The 20,900-nt window shown below is 36.4% G+C and overlaps 1 protein-coding gene across 3 annotated transcripts in view; it reads right to left on the reverse strand.

The window, feature by feature from the left end:
* LOC107565244 (glutamate receptor-interacting protein 1-like) overlaps positions 1 to 20,900 on the reverse strand; it is a 98,519-nt gene that overhangs the window by 54,082 nt on the left and 23,537 nt on the right. For all 3 annotated transcript variants that reach the window (XM_016252230.1, XM_016250808.1, XM_016251515.1), the window contains exons 2-8: positions 19,627 to 19,762; positions 17,892 to 18,037; positions 15,805 to 15,888; positions 15,059 to 15,134; positions 12,022 to 12,167; positions 7,110 to 7,257; positions 6,064 to 6,233 (exon numbers count right to left, since the gene is read on the reverse strand). In XM_016252230.1, the coding sequence (XP_016107716.1) occupies positions 6,064 to 6,233; positions 7,110 to 7,257; positions 12,022 to 12,167; positions 15,059 to 15,134; positions 15,805 to 15,888; positions 17,892 to 18,037; positions 19,627 to 19,762 (906 nt within the window). The remainder of the gene's footprint in view (positions 1 to 6,063; positions 6,234 to 7,109; positions 7,258 to 12,021; positions 12,168 to 15,058; positions 15,135 to 15,804; positions 15,889 to 17,891; positions 18,038 to 19,626; positions 19,763 to 20,900) is intronic.

Genomic DNA, 20,900 nt, shown 5'->3' on the forward strand with positions numbered 1-20,900 from the left:
CCGTGCAGTCGGATTTAAAGGGACAGCAGCCTATAAATACGTGCTGTCACTAATGTTAACAAAACGGCTATAACAAAGATGAATCTAAATTGAATTCATACTGTTAATTACACTTAATTATTACATTTCTGCTGTTTATTTTATCTATGCTTGTAAATTGTGTATTTCTTTTTTTTCTTTTTCTTTCGTTTTTTTTACTGTCCACTTGCCTTTAATCATGTTTGAACTTTCTCAGACTTTAGTTTTTGCTGTGGTATATGAAGAAGTACTTGAAGTGTGTGGAAAGCAAAGTTACAATGATATAACATTAGTGTCATTCATTTTTTTGTTTGTATGTTCACATTGATGTTAAATTACATTTTCTGATTTGTGACATTACTTTTTAAGTAATGCTAAAACACTGCTGGCCACTTTCAGAAGTTATAGTGATTCTTTATTTTCCAAGAAAGAATGTGAAACAAATTGGTTATATAATTTTAATTTTTAAATATTTTAAAATATCATTTAAATTGATTTTACACACTTTAAGCAATATCGTATCGCATATATCGAATATCGCATTTTTTAAACAAGGTATTGCATATCGCATTTTTCTTCAATATCGCATAGCCCTAGTCAAAATTAATGTAAACCTCACCAAAAATGCACCTGCAAGCTACTACTAGACTTTCTGACTTTCATATCGCACAAGCAGACTGAATATCACAAAGAAACAAAATACAAGCATTCACATAGCAAGGTCTTTGCTCCCCTCAAAGCGTCCTCCTAGTAATACACAACTATGGACACCGGCATTGATCATTTTCTATTTTGGCTCCTTTCTGTTTCACAGTTAATTTTAGCAGTATGTTTGCTGTGCTTTCAAACACACAAGCACACACACTGGAAAGAGAGATTACAAAAGCAGTCTGAGAGAGAAGAGAAAGGCGAACTGGAGGGCAGCGGCTGCAGAAGGGATTAGACAGGAAAGAGTGTCGGTGAGAGCTGAAGGAGGGGTGTGTTTTTGTGTAAGGCAGGAGACTAGAGATCCATCATCACGATAGCATCAAACAGCAGCACAGGGTTAAAAGACAGTGAAGAATCCATTGAGACGTAGGTAATCAGGCCTGAACAGATGAGAACCATTACTTTTACTGTGTGTGTGGGAAATAAAGAGGGAGACTGTTCATGAGTCATAGAGAGAAAAGGGGCAAATGAAAATGATGAGTGTGTTTGCAGGCATTAATGTAGAATCTCTATACCAAGGGTGTCAACAAATGAAAATAATCATGACTTGTTTGGCTTTATGATTTATTGATTCATCATATATATATATACAGTATATAATGGTTACGGCATTTTTAAATGGTTGATTATTATTTTATTTTTTTTAAGTTAAAAGGGTCATATGACGTTGCTAAAAAGAACATTATTTTGTGTATTTGGTGTAATGAAATGTGTTTAAGGTTCAAAAAACATTATTTTCCACATACTGTACACAGCTCACCGTTCTGAAAAGCGAGGTGTGCTCTGATTGGCTAGCTAACCATTACTTTTACAATTATGTGTGTGTGGGAAATAAAGAGGGAGACTGTTCATGAGTCATAGAGAGAAAAGGGGCAAATGAAAATGATGAGTGTGTTTGCAGGCATTAATGTAGAATCTCTATACCAAGGGTGTCAACAAATGAAAATAATCATGACTTGTTTGGCTTTATGATTTATTGATTCATCATATATATATATACAGTATATAATGGTTACGGCATTTTTAAATGGTTGATTATTATTTTATTTTTTTTAAGTTAAAAGGGTCATATGACGTTGCTAAAAAGAACATTATTTTGTGTATTTGGTGTAATGAAATGTGTTTAAGGTTCAAAAAACATTATTTTCCACATACTGTACACAGCTCACCGTTCTGAAAAGCGAGGTGTGCTCTGATTGGCTAGCTATCCAGTGCGTTGTGATTGGCCGAATACCTCAAGTGTGTGACGGATATGTTAAAAACCTTACCATATTATGCCGAGTCCCGGCGCGACGAGACAAAAACATTAAAACTCATTATAAACGAGGCATTTGTTGCATCCAGTGGGGACATAATTACTAATTATAATGACTTAATGACGTTGCATCGCACCATGTAAAAATAAAACCATGTCTGCAATTGTGATCGGAGAAACGACAAACAACAAGCGCTACACTACACTGCTCAAAACTCGCATTTGAATAGTCAGTGGCAAATCTTTTAAATATGAAAACGTACTTACAGGCTGTGAGTCAGCATCATAGACTGTATAGGGTCAGCATGCGCGCCGAAGTGGAAACATGGGAACTGAATTCAGGAAACAGTCCTAGTCCTCCATAAAATGCATTGCACACATCTGAATATTTGGTTTGAACTGTTTTAGAACAGTGTTGTAAATACAACTTAACCACTGATTTCTAGTTGCGTCCTCTTTTAGAAGACCAAAGAAAGTAGTTTCGCTTTCACAACTAAACACACAGCATCTCCACGTCATGGTGGTGGCGGCAACAATACTACAGCGAGAATCAAAGTTACGTCTTCTTTCTTTGCGTGAACATTTGGGCGGTGTTATGCAAATCTTCCCACACAGTGATGTAGACATGTGGGGGGGTGTTTAAACGAGGTGTTTTAGGGGGGCGTGGACGAGTCTTAACTTTTATAAAGAATATCTCTTTGGGTTTGAGACTTTAGTCTTTGCAACTTTAGGGATCTTATCTATTCACGAACAGCTTGTAACACTCCAAAGAGAAAGGAAAACTTGAAATCGCATCATATGACCCCTTTAACACAATATAGGTCTCATTATACTAGAACTGTCAACATATTAAAATATTTACAATTAATCATATAATGTTTTCAATTCATTCTTTTTTATTATAATTTCAGTATGTTCATTTGTATGTTTATTCATTCATTCATTCATTTTTGAAAATTCAGCTTTGCCATCACAAGAATAAATTACCTTTAAATATATGAAAATATATAATAATTAAAACATATTGAAATAGTATTTTAAATTGAAATAATGTTTCACAATATTACTATTTTGTATCAAATAAATGCAGCCTGTTAAGCTTAAGAGACTTTATAAAAACATTTTAAAAAATCTTAATTAGGGTAGTACATTATATAATGTATTGTCATATATATTGCTTAATGTGGTTGATATAAGTATACAACATAAGTAAACAAATGTATATTGTATTTGTGTAGGTTATAGGTACGTATAATACAGCATGTGGTATATGTGTAGTATACACTCTGTAGTGTGCACTTTACACAATGTAATACAAAAAAATGCATGCACATGCTAGCTGAGCAAAAAGACTGTGTTCAGTGTTTGCATCAGAAACAAGCAGGGATTGGCCTGGAGGGATAATATTTATGTTTTCATCAGTAGATTCAGATGTTTTCTGTGACACATTCACTACCGCCCACGGAAGCCCACCAAGCCGATGCTGTGAATGCATGAGTATGCGGTGACAAGGTAGAATGTGTTTATGTGCTGCATACGTGAGTTGTGGTGTCAGCCAGCTGTCTGGTGCTGTGGCGTTTCTGGCATTAGCCAGCTGTCTAGAGTTTCACAGCGGCTGGCATTTAGATCTGTGTTAGTGTAGAATGCTTCACTGCACTAAATCTGCTTGAGCTGAGGAAATAGACTACATGTCTGTGAACTGCATAGTGGACGTGCCACTGCATAGTAATGCCAGAAGCTTGACATGCCAGTAAACGTGTGTGGCTCTTCACAGGAATCAGGAGTGAGCTTCATCCACTCAATGTGTTTGGACGGTGCTCTAAACTCAATTTCCTTCCCTTAAGAGCTAATCAAGACACCTCCCACCAGCTGACCTGAGGGTCACTTCATTGCTTTCTAATGTGGGGCCTCTGAAAACCCCCAACAGTGATCTACAGGATGCATTAGTATGCTGTGCAGGTCCACTTTTATTTATGTTCTCAGGGCTCAGGCTTTATATCCATGTCTATAGCATAAAGGTCATTCAGCCACTGACCTTGTGGACGTTGGAAAACAATTACATTCGTCGATAGTATTTATTTATTTATTTTTTACTCAGTGAAGGGCGTTAGCAGAACATTGACCTCTTTTTTGTGGTTTGAGTCAAGCAGACCAGCAGCAAAGGCAGAGTAATAAGCTAACTAGTGTTATTTGTGGTTTGCCTGTGTGAAAGTCACCACCACAGTGCTAATACATTGTGGGCTGGTTGCTATGCAGATGCTGAAGGCGTTTTTAGCATGTCACTATACAGTTGCTATGGTGTTCTGGTTGGCTGTTTCAGCATTTATGTGCAGTTGCTATGATGTTCTAGATCAGTGGTCGCCAGATAGCCCGCATGGAGTCTCTGAGTCACCCGCCAAGCACGTTCTATAAATAGCCTAAATTAGCGTTGGGCGATAAATGATATCATATCGAGATTATGATCAAATTTATGTTAATAATGATGATAAGCTCTGGACATTTTTACTCAATATGGATTAATCTAACATCCTATCACACAACAGAAATAAATGTTACAGCAACCAGTCTATGCATGTCAGTGCATGTCACTAATAAGTCTGCATGTTCTGTGTGTCTGTGTGAATGCGTTGAGTAGTTTCATCTGATACACAAACTCAAACACACGTGACTCGCTGTGTTTTCAGCGTCTGCATCTCAATATATGATACGTATTCACGACAAACTGTCAAAATAAAAGTCCGGTTTAACTTGAAATTATTTTCAGCGTCTGCATCTCAATATATGAGGGCATGAACACATGCACTTCATCTTCATAGCTGCTCTGAGAGTCACTTCATCAGCTTTATGCAGTTTCATTTGAGAAAAAGTACCGTCAAATACACGCTGCAACTAAAACTGAAAGACCTTCACGACAAACTGTCAAAATAAAAGTCCGGTTTAACTTGAAATTATAACTGAATATATTACTACTGTATACTACAATGCAATTCTCAAAGTAGTAATAATTTTTAAGGAATATCATACAACCAAGTTATTTTTTATTATTATTATTTATTAAAGTTTTATTAATTAATTTCACTAGACACCATTTTTTTGGGATAAATTTGTACTGAATCATAAAACACAGAATCCACAAGAAAACAAACGGGGAAAACAGAATTTAGAGAAAAATAAAACGCATTTCATGGGGCCCTAAATTAAAACGTAGCTCCTCTGTGGAATTTCATTGTGAACAAAGTTATGTTTACCTTCCATTCTCAAGGTCTAATAAACTTGTGGAACGCATTTCCTTCCCCATTAATGGTAAATGAATACCATGATAAATATCAATATTGTATAATAGCCTATTTTTATAAATTTACCTGGAATATTTTCCTGGATTGATTAAAAAAAATGTAAAATGCTTGTGAGAAATCATTCATTTTTATTAATGGCAAGATATCAAGATATTAAATCTTCCGCTTTGCAGAAGCTTTGCCTTTATTTCAACTTAAATCAATATTTTGTGTCGAATTATTTACTTATGTGGCAAGTAAGTGTGTAATAAGCAGGATAATGTTCATCCAGCCGGTTGTTATCACAGAATAAACCCCTTCACTCGTCCGCTTTAAGTTGTGGTCCTGATCACCCTGTTGGTGTTTATTCTGTTATAACAACAGGCTGGATGTACATTTTCCCTTACTTGTAACGTTACTGTGTGGCAGGCTAACTTGCCTGGCTCTGCTCTAGTGTGGCCTTCCACATCTTTGTGCTTTAACTTTATTCCTATCAGGAAGTACAGCAGCGTTTAAGCCTTTGTCTCTGCGTTTGAACGTTAGCTTCCTGCTCCTGATAAGATGTGACAGGGCACACACTGGATGTCATAAGAACATATTCTCTGTGAGAATCATCGTTGCTCTAAACTTTTGACATCAAATCTCTTTATCATAGCATTTGGTGACACACAGCCTAATAAATGCAGGGAATTGCCTCTCCTATATGCTTATAATACACTATCCCAATTGAAATGAATGGATTTGAGGCGTATTTTGACATAAAACTCTAGTCCAGAGTGAGTGTGTGTATGTGTGTGTGTCTCTTACCATGTTCAGGGCCCTTGAGAGCCAGTCTTGTCTGGTGGTGGGGCAGAATCTCCATTTTGACGTGTTCTGAAGCGCTAGCTAGCAGCTGGGTGGCCTCGGCCAGTGTGCAATACTCCATACTTGTGCCGTCCACCGACAGGATGTGATCACCTGCATGCAGCGCACCACACCTGCAAAGCAATGAGATCACATCCTGTTCAGCCAGCCTTAAACATCCACTGAACTGCACTTATCACAGGCATCATTTCAAACAATAATTTCAAACTAATTCTTATCAGTACTACAGTTATTATGATCCAATATCAAGGCTTTCAGTAGTCCAACTTTTCATGATTTTCAACACCAAATTCGATACGACAGCAAAATCTAATATGCTAGTGAACACACAATCATTTAAATTTAAAATATAATAAATATAACATATAATAATATATATATATATATATATAAATTATATTCAATATTCAATTTAAATAATATTTTATTAAATGTAAATTATAATTAATTACTTTAATTATAATTTGATGAATTAGTTTTTATACAATTAATATATTAACAGTGATTTTAAGTCAATCTTGAGTAGAAGTGCACTCTGCAGTAGACATGCACATTATGTTTCCAAATTGGGCACCTAAATTGGCACCCTGTTGATGGAAAAGAGGTTTAAGGTGTATTATAATTCCCTCCCAATGTTTCTCCCAAGAGCAAACTCTTGAATCATCTTCAAAGTGCTAATCTGTTCTGATGGAAAGGTTTTCACTTGCTCAGCACTCCACCACCTTTATTATTGTTCCGGGCCTTTCTGCTGGCATGAAGGCTAGATAAGTTATTGAATTTCTATAATTAGTTGCTAAGCTTTATGCATTTCAAACGTTGACAATTTTACAGGCAGGCATCAGGTTCCTGCAGCGCACATTTCTCTCCTCTCCATGCGTTGATCTGGCTCACAGAACAATGGAAACATGATGAACAATGATGCTTCTTTCATAAGGAACCGAAACGGTTGCCTTCCTATGCATGTGGGAAATGAATGCGGCTGTAATTACCTATCGGCGATGCTGGCTGGTTTGACCTTGTCGATGATGATGACCTGCTTATTGCAGTACATGGAGGTAGAGAGAGCCAGACCTAAACTGGAGCCCATGGACTTGGCCACCTCCACCAGCAGCGGGCCTGAAGCTGTGGCTACAGAATCTGTAAAGTAGGAAAAACACAGTGATTAAATTCAGAAAATGGACATTGCAAGGGATCAAAGTGGCTCATAACCTGTGGCGGAGCTTGCCTTTTTGGTATATTAATGCAAATCGGAAAGCTTGGGTTGGGTGTACAATCCAGAAATTGGATGAAGCCTAAATCAAAAAAGCTGCACAGAGAAAACTGAAACTGTGGTCTGAAAATCATCATGATGTATTTAGGTAAATCCAAAGCCTTGTATACTTAGTTGGCATCCACTAAAGCTCTGCTAATGATTATAATCCTCACTGCATGGACATAATGCAAAGATTATGAGGTATAATATGTATAAGATGAAGACTGTTGTAACACATTTTAACTTATATACATATATATTTTAACAAGAGAATGCATAATTAAACTCAAATCACTGCATTAGGTAATAAAACATCAAACCAATGCAATTTTTTAGACACACTGAATAAATACAGTACATTGTTGCACGAAAAAAACAAAAATAAAAATAAATAAATGCAATAGATATATCGTTCAAACAGTATTTTTGGGCCACATTAGGATAATGAATGAAAATACAGACAATCACTTTATGTGAATAAAGTCAACATTGAGAATAATCTAAAAAATAAAACAAGAATAAAATTGTAACATCACAAGATTAACATAGTAACATTAAGAATAAAGTCCAAATTCATAGAATAAAATTGTTGTATTGTGAGATTAAAGTACTGTTTTTTTTCTCAAAATATTATTATATAGCATTGCAAATAGTGTTTTTTTCACCTAAAATTATTATAGCATTACTTTTCCCAAAATATTATTACACAGCATTATGAGATTAAAGTAGTATTGTTTTCCCTCAAATTACTTTTATATAGCATTATTTGTCTCACAATACTATTATACAGCATTATAAGACTCAATAAGTATTGTGATTTCTTTGAAAATATTTCACAATTTTACTCATAACATTACGACTTTATTCTTGAAAAGCTTTTTTGATGGCAATTTTAGTGGAGCGTGTGAATACACCTGTGGCTTGTCTGTTATGTCACCTGTGTGAACTTGAGAAACTGATTGCCTTCATACAGTACATCCAATAAGAATCACAAACATACATTTGTAAGTGTGGCTTAAGTGCCCAAACACCTGGAAGAAGAAGAAGAAGAAAAAAAAACATTACGGATGACGGTTACACACATGTACACACACCTCATTAATGTGAATGAGGGTGAGCGGCTGCGGTTAGACCTGTTAAAGTCTAATGGAGGTAATTCAACATCTCAGTTTAGTAATGGGCCACACTAAAAGACCTCATTACACCATACGTCTTCAGAGCACAGAGGAAACACCACACGTAAACACGTGTCACACGTCCACTCTTCCAGCCCATTCCCAACGTGCAGATTTCACTTGACACCCATTACAAAGAGAAATAGCTCCTGCTCTTGTGTGTGGAGCGGACAGAAGGAGCAGCCGGTCTTTAGTTAGAGCGGGTGTACAGCTGTCTGCTGTCAGGTGTGTCAACTTCCTCCCTGCGTTCGCGGTAAACACACTTGCTACCATCGCGAAATGCCAACATACTGGGGAAACTCCTGCGCTAGTCTAAAAGATGCTGCTTTGGTGTGTAAAGTGGCTCTATAAAGACTCAAGCATAAAGTGAGATGTTTAAAATGTTAAACTGTGGTGCAGAAGCTTGGGACGGGAACAAGTACCCAAGTATCAAAGAACTGGGCCACCTGTGACTGTTTTAAAGCATTTAACAATGATTTACTACATGGAACTATACTACTTTTGGTGAAACATTACAATCTGATTGGTTATGGAACACAGGGTTTCTGCAGGTTTTATGAAGACTTTTTAAGACCGACCAAGTAAAGAAAATTAAGGAATAAACTGAATGGAACAATACGTCAATATGGTTTCTAAATGTAAATGTCGTTTATTAGCAAAGCTTCAAATTTGAAAACACAACTTCCAACTGATCTCCATTACTTTTTAATTCATTTGACAAAAAAAGCTTACAGCTTGAATGGTTCTGCTCCACACCACTAGATTATAGAAAACTCTTTTATTGTACCTTCTGATCATACTGCAAAAAAAGTGATGTTCTGCATCAGTAATTTTTTTCTTGTTTCTTAGTGCAAATGCCAAAAGATTCTTAAATCAAGATACATTTACTTGTAGCAAGCAAAACAACATACAATAAGAAGTCTTGTTTTATAAGAAAGTAAAAAATAAAGTGAGTTTATGATTAAAACAAGAACAAATATCTGCCAATAGGCTTGTTTTAAGCATAAACTCACTTCGTTGTGTTCAGTTTCTCAGAAAACAAGAGTTCATAATGTTCAATTTGCATCTCAAGTAAGTTTAAGAACATTTAGATATTTGCATTGGAAAACAAAACAAAAATGCTGAAGAAGAGAAATATATATATTTTTTTTCAGTGCATGCAGCATTTAATGACATGACTTTGTCAATTTTTGAGTTTCTGCTTCGATTTAATACCTTTTTTAGGCCTTAATTTGTTGAAAGGCAAATTAAGACCTGCAGAAACCCTGGAACAGCTGAACTGAAAATTGGCTGATAGGTAGATTGTCTGAGTAGACAAAATGACCAACCTGCACATCTCTAGTGGAACTGTGGGATAGCTAAACATGCTAAATGGGATCCAAGTGATCTCTCTGAGCAGCCGTGACAGCTGATTATGATTAAACCCCTTTTTCCAGCCCCTGATTTCCATCTTCACCTTCCTGCCCAGCCTCGCAGACCCACCTGACACCAGCAGAATAGAGAGGAACAGACTATCCATTAATAATACCAGAGGTGGGGAAATAGTTTATTCACATGGGTGCCATCACACTGATGAGGGCTTGATCGGTGAGCTCACGAGGAGCGTTCATGTTGCCATGAAGGGCTGTAGGAGCGTGTGGCGATGGGAGGAAGGGTGGTTGTAAATTATGATGAATGCTTCGTCTCTGGTGATTAGTTTTAATCAAACCTCGTTCTGTATGTGTCCACTGGTGCAGAGCTGAGCGGCCATTTTTAGTTCCTTCTCGATGGGAGATTGTGGAGTTAAGTAAGCGGTGTCAAATAGATGAGATACTGCTCAATATTATGCAAATGAGATATGAAAAAAGCTGGTCAGCAGCCGATCACTGAGAGCCAAAGTCAGTGACGTCTATCATGGACTCATAAATAAAGCTGGCCTCTTTCCGACTATAATTGTGCATATATGAATATTTTATTGAATGTATACTGAAAGCAATCATAGATTATATAAACTCATATTTTACAGAAAAGCAGTGATCACATTTTCCACTCTTCAATGATTTTTGAGATGAAATCTAATCAATGCAATTGCGAACTTCACATGAGGGCGAAAGATTTTTTCTTTGCAGATTTCACAATGGATTCAAGTTGCTCATGTGTATTTGCCACATAGACCAACAGAAAGCTGTTTCTGATAATGCATTACACAATGGTGTATAAGAAATGCTGAAGTTTTTTTTGAACCAGCTGTTTGAAATAAACTGAGCTGATTTTCAGAAATGAGTCAAGATTTTTCAGTCTTTTGCACCAATGAGCATGCACCGTACCGAGCAGGAGAGTTGATAAAACAGAAGGAAAGAGTGTGAGGTGAGGAGAAAGGGTAGAATGAGGGTACAAATTGTTTTAGGTGTGGAGAAAGCACATTATTTCAGACAGAAATCCAGGACAGAATGATCTGAAAGTTATATAGCAAGACTTAAACTGAGAAGGAAATTGCACTGACCAAAAACCGAGTCAAACAGCCATTGTGGGGTGGTTAGCGTTTTATGCTGTTCAAACGGAGGGGCATATCAGTGGAGTGAAGCAGGATGTGCCTTTCCACTGGGCACAGCAAAAAGAGAATCTATCACTTCCGGGTCAGAGCCCAACAAAGACATCGGAAAGATGAGTTACAGCCACGGGCCACTTCAAATATTAGAGAATTTCCTTTTCATTTCAGTTCAGCTCACTCGCTGTCACTGTCTTTCTTGTTTTTGGCACCTCATTCAGCTCTTTGGCACTCTTTCATCATCCACAGCATATTTTCTCTGACATTTACAAATACTACAAAAACATATCGACATTCGAGAGCTGGATAACATAAAAAAATGGCTAAAATTGTACATTCTGTAATTGCTGTTTTAAATCTATATGCGTTTACAAATACTATAATGATCTTCCAGCTGGAACGATTAGGCCTCGACAGAACACAACAGAACAACTAGTCTTCAATAAACCACAAAGGGCACCTTCTTGACAAAGTTACAGCCATTAAGGAAAAAGTACTTGAAGGAAACAAAACAGTAACATTATAATCGTACCTAAAATGAAATGCAATTAAAGTTTGCAAAAAAATACAGATAAAACTGAAACTACAAAGTGCACTACAATATAAACAAAAGCTAAATATAATTAAAAAGAACAAAAAATAAATTTTGAGAACATTTTTATTTAGTTTTTAATTAATTGTATGATACTTTTTCCTAATCTCTCTTCTGCTATTTCACTTGTCTAGCAATTTAAATCTATTAATACTGAAATATTACATAAAAAAATTTGAATCTAAAACAATTTATTATTATAAAATTCAGTCATAATATTAAATGTTATTAACTATGTACATAATATTGATAGGTCCTTTATGATAAATCCCATGTGTATTTTCCTCATGTAATTAATAAGAAAAAAAACTGAATTGTCTGGGGGCGGGAATAGTGAAAGAGGGTGTGTCCTTACCCATGACTGACACATCATACTCTATGAGAAGAGTGGCTTCCTGGCCACATTGTTTGAGGATGCTCATAGCCTCTGCGTGAGACGCTCCATGCAGACGAATTCCGTCAATACTGAGCAGCCTGTCGCCGGGTTTGATGGTACCTTCCCTGAGAGAGAAAACAAAACAATGAAGACTGAAATTGCTGAAATCTGAATTACAGAAGAAATGTGCGGAACACAAGAGAGGCACCCAGAGACACAATAGCATTTGTACTGTATGTCCTCTGCTTGTTTGCTCGTAACAATAAGCCGGAAAGGTTACAGGCTTTATAATTCCACACATTCCATCTGTTATCATGGCAGGCAGGTTACGTCTGTGTTCAACACACCAGAGACCTTTCCTATTCCACAGTAACTCCTAAACTATTAGAGCCAGGAACCGTACTGAAGCTCAAAAGATATAAAAATAAACTAATGTACCTTCTGAAGTACTCAAGAACATTGTGGCCAGAGTAGTGGTATCAAATCTTTCACCAGTTTTATTTAAAATAGCTTACAAGCAAGAAAATTAGATATTCATGAGCAGTACGTTAATGGTTTAAAGTTTGGGGTCAGTAAGATAATATGATAATATAAATACTATTTATACAAAAATGTAAAACTTTTATTCTGCAGGGTTGCATTAAAGTGATCAAAAGTGACAGTAAAACCATTACAAAAGATTAAGAAATAAATGCTGTTCTTTTGAACTTTAACATTCAAAGCATCACAGTTTCCACCAAAATACTAAAAAGCATAACTATTTACAACATTCATTATAAGAAATGTTTCCTGAGCACAAAATCAGCATATTATTAGAATGATTTCTGAAGGATCGTGTGACAATGATGACTGGCGTAACGGCTGCTGAAAATACAGCTTTGCTATCACAGAAATAAATAAAATTTATTACAGTATTTTTACTGTACTTTTGATAAACGCAGCTTTAGTGAACATACGAGACTTTTTAAATACTAAAAATCGTACCTAACCTAAATGTTTGAATTGTTGTACATGAATGTTGTGCAAGTCTGTGAAATAATCTGTAGTAGTCTTATTAATTTTGGAAAGATATACATTTTGCAATCCTTTTTTCCTTTCAAATGTGAGTGGAGACTGTAATTACTGTGGTATAATGAATTTGCAATAAACAGAATAGCATGTAAACACAAAGGTAAACTGTGATTAGTCACTTTGTGAATCTTTCTATTTAAGTCTGGCTATGTCAGACTATTGAGCTTTATGTGAGGACAGTTTAAAAAAACATTTTAACCCCGAAATAACAGGGAGCACCACAAAAGACGAGTTTTGGTTAAGAGGCCTGATTTATGACTCAAACGAAATTAAATTTGCTGTTTTTATTTTCCAAGGGGGCCATTCACTGTGACTGCAAGATGTCAGAGGCCAGTCAATATTAAATTGCAGAGGAACAGAACACAATATTTACCCAGAAAAACAGGAGCCATGCCACTGAACAAAAGAAATGGGAATACTCTCTCGGTAAGAAATGAAATTACCAATGTGCCAAAATGAATATTGATAAGAGTTGAGGGGAAAGGGAGAGACGGGCTGGCGTGTAATGATGGTAATAACAGAGCAGTTCAAACGCCAGAGCGAGTGAGATACCACGCCGGTCTATTTGCAATTCTCAAGCGAGTGCTGAAGTTGCGGGGTAATCTATTCCAGTTCCGAAAGGAACTCCAACTGGGAAACACTATTTTTATCAAGCAATTTCTTGCCATTTCACAAAAATGACTACAGTTCAACTATGCCGGACTGGTAAAGATAAAAATCCAACCTATTACAATGTACCACAGAGAGAAAAACAGATGTATATGGGTTAAAAATAACTATTTAAACATTTAATGTGACATGCAAAAATAACATCAGTAATTAAAAAACACTGAAAAATAAAATAATAAAAAATGTCTACTACATACTCATTTATCTGTAATCAACAGCATCATAAATGCTACTAATAACTAATTAAAAATTTTTTTTATTTAACCTAGTAAACTGCCTACAGATAAATCACAGTTACATTCGTAACTGATCCATAATGTAAGAAAATGAATTATTCTAACCCTTCAGATACCTTTTTGGCCAAATTATAAAGCTGTATCCTTAGGACAGAAAATCCTGTAATCCTGGGAGAAGATAAAGGCTGAATAAAGATTACGGACATACTTACATATTTATAGTTCACCCTGAAAAACATAATAAACCACACTAAGAATGGTCTATTTGGTGGATTCAGACCACCTTTCAGCTGGTTAAGCTGGCCCGCCCAACTAGGCTACATCAGCTTGGAGAACAGTTTACACCAGATAAATCCAGCTTAAACTAGCTCATAAAAAAAAAATTCTTTAACCTAGTAAATTCATTCGTAACTGATCCATAATGTAAGAAAATGAATTATTCTAACCCTTCAGATACCTTTTTGGCCAAATTATAAAGCTGTATCCTTAGGAAAGAAAATCCTGTAATCCTAGGAGAAGATAAAGGCTGAATAAAGATTACGGATATACTTACATATTTATAGTTCACCCTGAAAAACATAATAAACCACACTAAGAATGGTCTATTTGGTGGATTCAGACCACCTTTCAGCTGGTTAAGCTGGCCCGCCCAACTAGGCTATATCAGCTTGGAGAACAGTTTACACCAGATAAATCCAGCTTAAACTAGCTCAAACCATCAGAGACTAGCAAAACAGCTTAGGCATTAAAGAAGGTTTTAAAGTTTAAAGAAGGACAGTGTCATTAAAATTTGATCATTTAATTTAATTAATGTGTGTATTCTGACATTAGCTTAGCAAAATGCTAACACCAAACTCCATTGAAATCAATTGTGAGTCGAGTCTGTGCTATTTGTATGATGCACAAAAAGTGACTTGACTAAGTAGAGTGTCTCTAATCAGTCACTTCTCAGTCCATTTAATTTAGGATGCCGTTTATGTTTTGGAAAAGAGCTTTAATGTCAGTGTTGATGAATCCAGTTCAGATCAAGACCAACTCACCTGTCAGCGGGACCACCGGGTCTGATGGTTGTTATGGTAACCGGGCGAGATTTGTTTCTGTCTTCATGGGCGCCTCCTACACCGTGGAAAAAAACACCTTGTTTTGACACATTTAACAAATGTAGCCATATAGCGAAACCTTGCATTTACACTCCAGGATATTTTCTCAACATTACATACGTTTAACCTACTGTACACTTAGCAAATGAGGTAAATCATAACTCTAAATACTATCTTAGTGGCACATACTAGGGGCCATTTGCTCACCTCACTGAAATTTCCATATCATTCTCAACAAAAGCACCAGTTTATAAATTTTTAAAGCTGCTGTGCGCTATAAAATTGCATGCCATTGAATTCACAAATGGAGTCTCAAAGAAGAAAAGAAAGTCCTCAAAATGCCTCTTTGAGACAGATTTGAGGAAAGGAGCAAAGCTAACCAAGACCTTGACAGAAAATCTTTTTCTCTCTCTCTTCAAAAGACTTCCTACTCTAGATAGATCTGAAAAATTGTCTCTTTCTTTTAATGAAGTCTAAAATGGTGCTTGGTAAATATTTGGAAATTGGGTGTTAGTCGCACGACTGAAAGCCGTTTCGTCTCTTTTCATCGGGCCCAAGGGCAGTGAAAAATCTTCAGAGAAAAATGGTATTTTTTTGTTTGATGTAGATGTGAATGAAAGTGTGTTGATGAGGTGAGCTCAAAGACATCTGAACTGGGATGTGAGGAAGTCTACAGAGGCACTCACCTCTGATGACGAAACCAAATGTATTGCCTTCTTTGTGCAGCGTCACCTCCACGTTTTTGAACATGACCCCTGAGCCCTGTACAGCTGAAGAAGGAAACAAGCAGTTCAAAGTTCTGCCAAGATTTCAATGCATGACCAGAACACATAAATGAACAAACTAAATTGCCGTTTATGTCATTGAGAATGAGGAAACTCAGCGCAAGATTGCCTCATTTTATCGCTATTTTGTATTTTCAGATTAGGATTATGTTATATCATTGAAACTTGTTTGTTTCAAATAAATTTATAAGAATTTTATCAAATTGAAAAAAAATATATTCATACAGTTCATATACATGCTATTATTAAATTGTACTTCACATATAATATAAAATATATACATTATGTGTGTGTGTAAATACATTTACATAAAAAAGTAAATAAATGTATAAATTACATATATACACATACATAAACACACACATATACACAAGTAATTTATATTTATAAATGCTTTAATATTGTTTGTTTCAAATAAGTTTAGAATTTTGGAATTTGATAAAATTCTCTTATCAAATTGTACAAATTGTTTATACACATACAGTTCATGCACATTATATTATTCAATTGTATTTTATGCATATATACAATTTAATATGTGTGTGTGTATTTGTGTATTTATGTAAAACACACACAAATACAGTACATATGCACAATTATTTATATAAAAATATAAATGTGTAATTTATACATATGCACACATTTAATATATGTATATATATATATATATATATATGTAATATTATACGTGAAATACAATTAGAAATTATTAAATACATTATATTATATTATATTAAGCATTAAAGGGGTCCTATTATGCTTTTTCACTTTTTAAATTTTAGTCAGTGTTTAGGGCATTAAAAAGATCTAGAAAGTTACAAATCTCAAAGTCCACTCCAAAGGGAGATATTTCGTTTTTAAAAAATCCCTTTTCAAGAACTACAACGAACGGCTCGTTTGGACTACAGCGTTTGTTTTCCGGGCTTTGTGATATCACAAAGCGGCTCATTAGAATAGCATTACAAATAACTCCGGCCTACAGAAATTCGAAAGCTTGGTTGAGTGAGTGCATCAGACGAGACGATGAAGAAGAAGTGCTGCTGCAGAGTTAGTGCATCAGAGAAAACAAAGAAGAAGAGCTGCTGTGCTGTAGCGTAAAATTTTTGGCATGTCTAGAACAGCGGTTCTCAATTCCAGTCCTCGCGTACCCCCGCTCTGCACATTTTGTGTGTTTCTCTTATTGCTTCATACGTTTGTTATATTTGACTGTAAGTGCCCTGCGAAGTGGACATTACCGGATATTCCTCCATGATTCCAGTTTGAAGGGAGCGTATATGTTCCATACAAAGGGCATTTAAGTGTGCGAGACGTGAATTTAAATTGTATTTATATACATAGGTATATTATGTCCCACTTCACGTTTGTGTGTGAAGATGCTGCAGGCAGCGGCGCAGCGCAAATCTGTAAATGAATATTCCGAAGTGAAGTAAACTTCAACGGATTTCCCCTGCTCAGGGAGTAGGGAGCAATGGACACTGTGTAGGGACCATGCCAATCGGAACACAGTTCATGCACGGAGCTCACTTTTAATTCGATGATCTGAATCAGGTGTGTTAACAAAGAGAGCCGTGCAAAAGATGCAGAGCGGGGGTACGCGAGGACTGGAATTGAGAACCGCTGCTCTAGAACAATTCTTACAAATATAATACGACGTAGCTGGGTGCTGCGGACAGATGCCGAACGCCTCCGCCGGTGTGCCTACACTCATAGAAAATAAAGTATTTGAATTTTAAAGACGTGTCGCGCGATGCTGCACTTCTCGTCCAGTGTGCGATCTCCCATCTGAAATATATATTCTGAATATGAAATGATCCCATGTGTAGAAAATCCGTTTCCTGGGACAACATTCAGTTTTGTTTAGTTGTGTTTAACATACAGTTTAGTGTTTATTATACAACAATATTTACCCGCAGAATGCTGCGACTGACCAATAAGAATCAAGTATTCCAGCTGTGTTATAATACAGTTGATTTTCTAATCTCACTCACAGACAGGCGGTAGCTCGTACTCGACCTCCAGGACGACCCGCTCCCCCACATTCTTCAGCAGACTGATGATCTCATCATGACGAAACTTTGTCAAGTTGATTCCATTCACAGACTTTATGTAGTCCCCTACGTTCAACTGGTCACTCCTGCAAAGAAACAGATCAAGAAATAGATTCTATACATTTGCTGGAGAAAGTGTGAGAGGAGGAAATTGCTTAACTGAAAGGAGGAAGAAAGAACACAGTAAATAGGCAGGAGAGAAAAGAGCGAACAAAGAAAGAGAAGAAATAAAGACAGGCAGAAAATAAGGCGGAGATGGAGTCAGGTCGAGCTCAGAGGCACTTTGATAGCTGATCTGAGCTCATGAAGGGAACACTTTGTTCAAAGGAAGCATCTAGTGAGATCAAGACAGGCTGCTCCAGTCTCCATCTCGCGCTCTCTCTGACACACATACACTCAGATGAAAGCTCTCGCGTTTTACAAGACGGCCTGATTGTCAACAGATTCTGGAAGAACGAGTGTGATGTTAGGCAGTTTATATCAGCTCGAGTAAAATTATAAGGGCAACTGTCTCTGTGGTAATAAGATATAAGAGTTGATACACAGTGAAACGTTTAAATCCGAACAATTGATTTGAGGAAGAAAAGTATCTGTGACTGTGAAGAAGGTATAAAACGTGTGCGCATTTTACTATACGACATGTGCAGTGTTTCAGTGTTTTGGGATATCAATATGGATCCTTTTTCTGAGGATTGTGGGTGTGTGTGTGTATTTAGGGGAGGGCTGATACACTAGCGAACAGTAGGTCGTCTGCCATCCCTGTTGAAAAAAACAGCATATGCTGGTTAGGTATGTTTTGACGCTGGGATGCTGGTTTGACAGCCAGTAGGGAAATGGGAGAAGAGTTCTGGCTAATGCAGTATTGATTAAAATATTCTGTCTACCTTATTCACTCACACACACACACACACACACACACACACACACACACACACACACACACACACACACACACACACACACACACACATACATACAGAGAACATACTTCCTAGACAATGCTCCAGCACGACAGACTATGCAAACATTGATCTCTCCGGGCCAGTCTATTGATGCTGTCTTAGCAAAAATCATTAGCATAACCACAAAAAGATAACAACCTGACAACATAAAACCTTGAAGGTGAATTTCTGCAACACTAGCAACTACAAAACTGAACTGAAAATTGTTTTTATATTTTCTAAAGAATATGTGATTGGTGCTTGCTAGCTGTACAAAACTAGCCACAACAATGCTAATGTGAAGCTAATATTAGTGATTGCTACAGTATGCAGTTAGGGCATTTTAAATGTATTTACCCTGTGCTATGTGGTTGTTAGGGTAGTTGCTACTAGGTGCCTTACTTAAGTCTACCCCAAATTTATGATATTATGTTCGCTAGATAATGACTTAAGTACCTCTTTCAGTGCAAGTCTAAGGAATATTTCTTCCGTGAAAAGGCCAAACAAAGATTTCAGATGTCACTCATGCCCGAAGTGGGAAGAGTTATGTGCTAAATAATTTGAGTTGGGTTCAAGTTATTACTCTAAGAACAACAGCCTTAGCAAACAACACTAAATACTGTTTCTAAATATGTTTCCCAAGTTTCGAATCAGAGATGTCAGACATCTTAAAAAAACAGCAATGTTTTCAAAGTGCCGCAGTGTTTTGCAAATTCAACCTTGCTAATACTGACCTGGCAGCGATGCCGCCCTGGCGCAGGTTGGAGACGCGGGGCTTGCCGTCTTTGTCGATGCCTCCGGATACTGTCAGGCCCAGAGTGGTGCCTTCCTTCTTGATCAGCTCCACAGTGCTGGTGCCCTTAAACTCATCTGCAATGCAGAAGGAGGGATGAGGAAGAGGGTCATTGGGGGAGATGGGAGAGGAAGAGCAGAGACAGGAGATGAGAGGGTTACAGGAGCAGAGGAGGCCAGCTGCTGCCATACCCCACTCTCCTCTAAATGACTGTGATCAGGCGTCCAAGCCTGGCCCTCTCTTACACACTCTTTATCTCTCTCCCTCTCTCTCTCTCTCTCTGTCGTTCTACCCTAGCTGGTAATTAGTTATACACTCTAGAGTGCTCAGAGTGTGAGAGTGTGTGTGTGTGTCCGCACTTAGCAATAGGTCGAGGACATGGTCATCCCCAGAGGTATGCGAAAACTGACAAAACCTTCTTTGACAACACCTGGAAACATCCTCAATTGGAAAAATTTAAATTCAGTAATTAAAAATAAATAAATTAAAAACAATAATTAAAATAATGAATACATAAATTAATAAAAACAATAAATGAAAATTAATAGATGAATAAAAAGGCATGAATAAATGAATATTATAAATATAATAATACATTAACCTATATATATATACACACATCTACATAAAATGTAATTATGAAATAATTATAAAATAAAATGATATATGTATATATATATATATATATATATATATACAAACCAAAATGTATTCAGACACCTTCAATATTTCACGTTTAGACAATGCTAATAAAATATGACAAGAACTCTTTGACAAATTCATCTTAATAATGTCAGATAATACTTAAGCAAATGATGGTCAGGTCAAAGTGTCTTAATAATTTTTTGTTTTTTATTTATTTATGGTTATTTTACTAGTAGTCCACTGTATGAAGAATTCTTGCTTATAATATGTCACAGTTTACTTTATTTTGCTATCCTCACATAAATGAACTATAGTGATATATTTTAAAGGGGTCATTTGATGCAATGTAACGAATCAGCTCATGGGAAATATTAATAATTAATCATAACTAGTTATAATTAATTATGAATATTTTAGATCCGCTGTAGATATTTAGCTGACCTCTCAGGGTCAACTGTCTTGTCAATTCTAAGAACGTTAATTTCCTGGTTAAGGGAAATAACTTCCTTACTGTACAATTCTACAAAAGCTTGTAGCATAAATCTGCATGATTAAGTGACTCCAGTTATG

Source organism: Sinocyclocheilus grahami, unplaced genomic scaffold (assembly GCF_001515645.1).
Source record: "Sinocyclocheilus grahami isolate Dianchi unplaced genomic scaffold, SAMN03320097.WGS_v1.1 scaffold1.1, whole genome shotgun sequence".
NCBI classification, from domain to species: domain Eukaryota; kingdom Metazoa; phylum Chordata; class Actinopteri; order Cypriniformes; family Cyprinidae; genus Sinocyclocheilus; species Sinocyclocheilus grahami.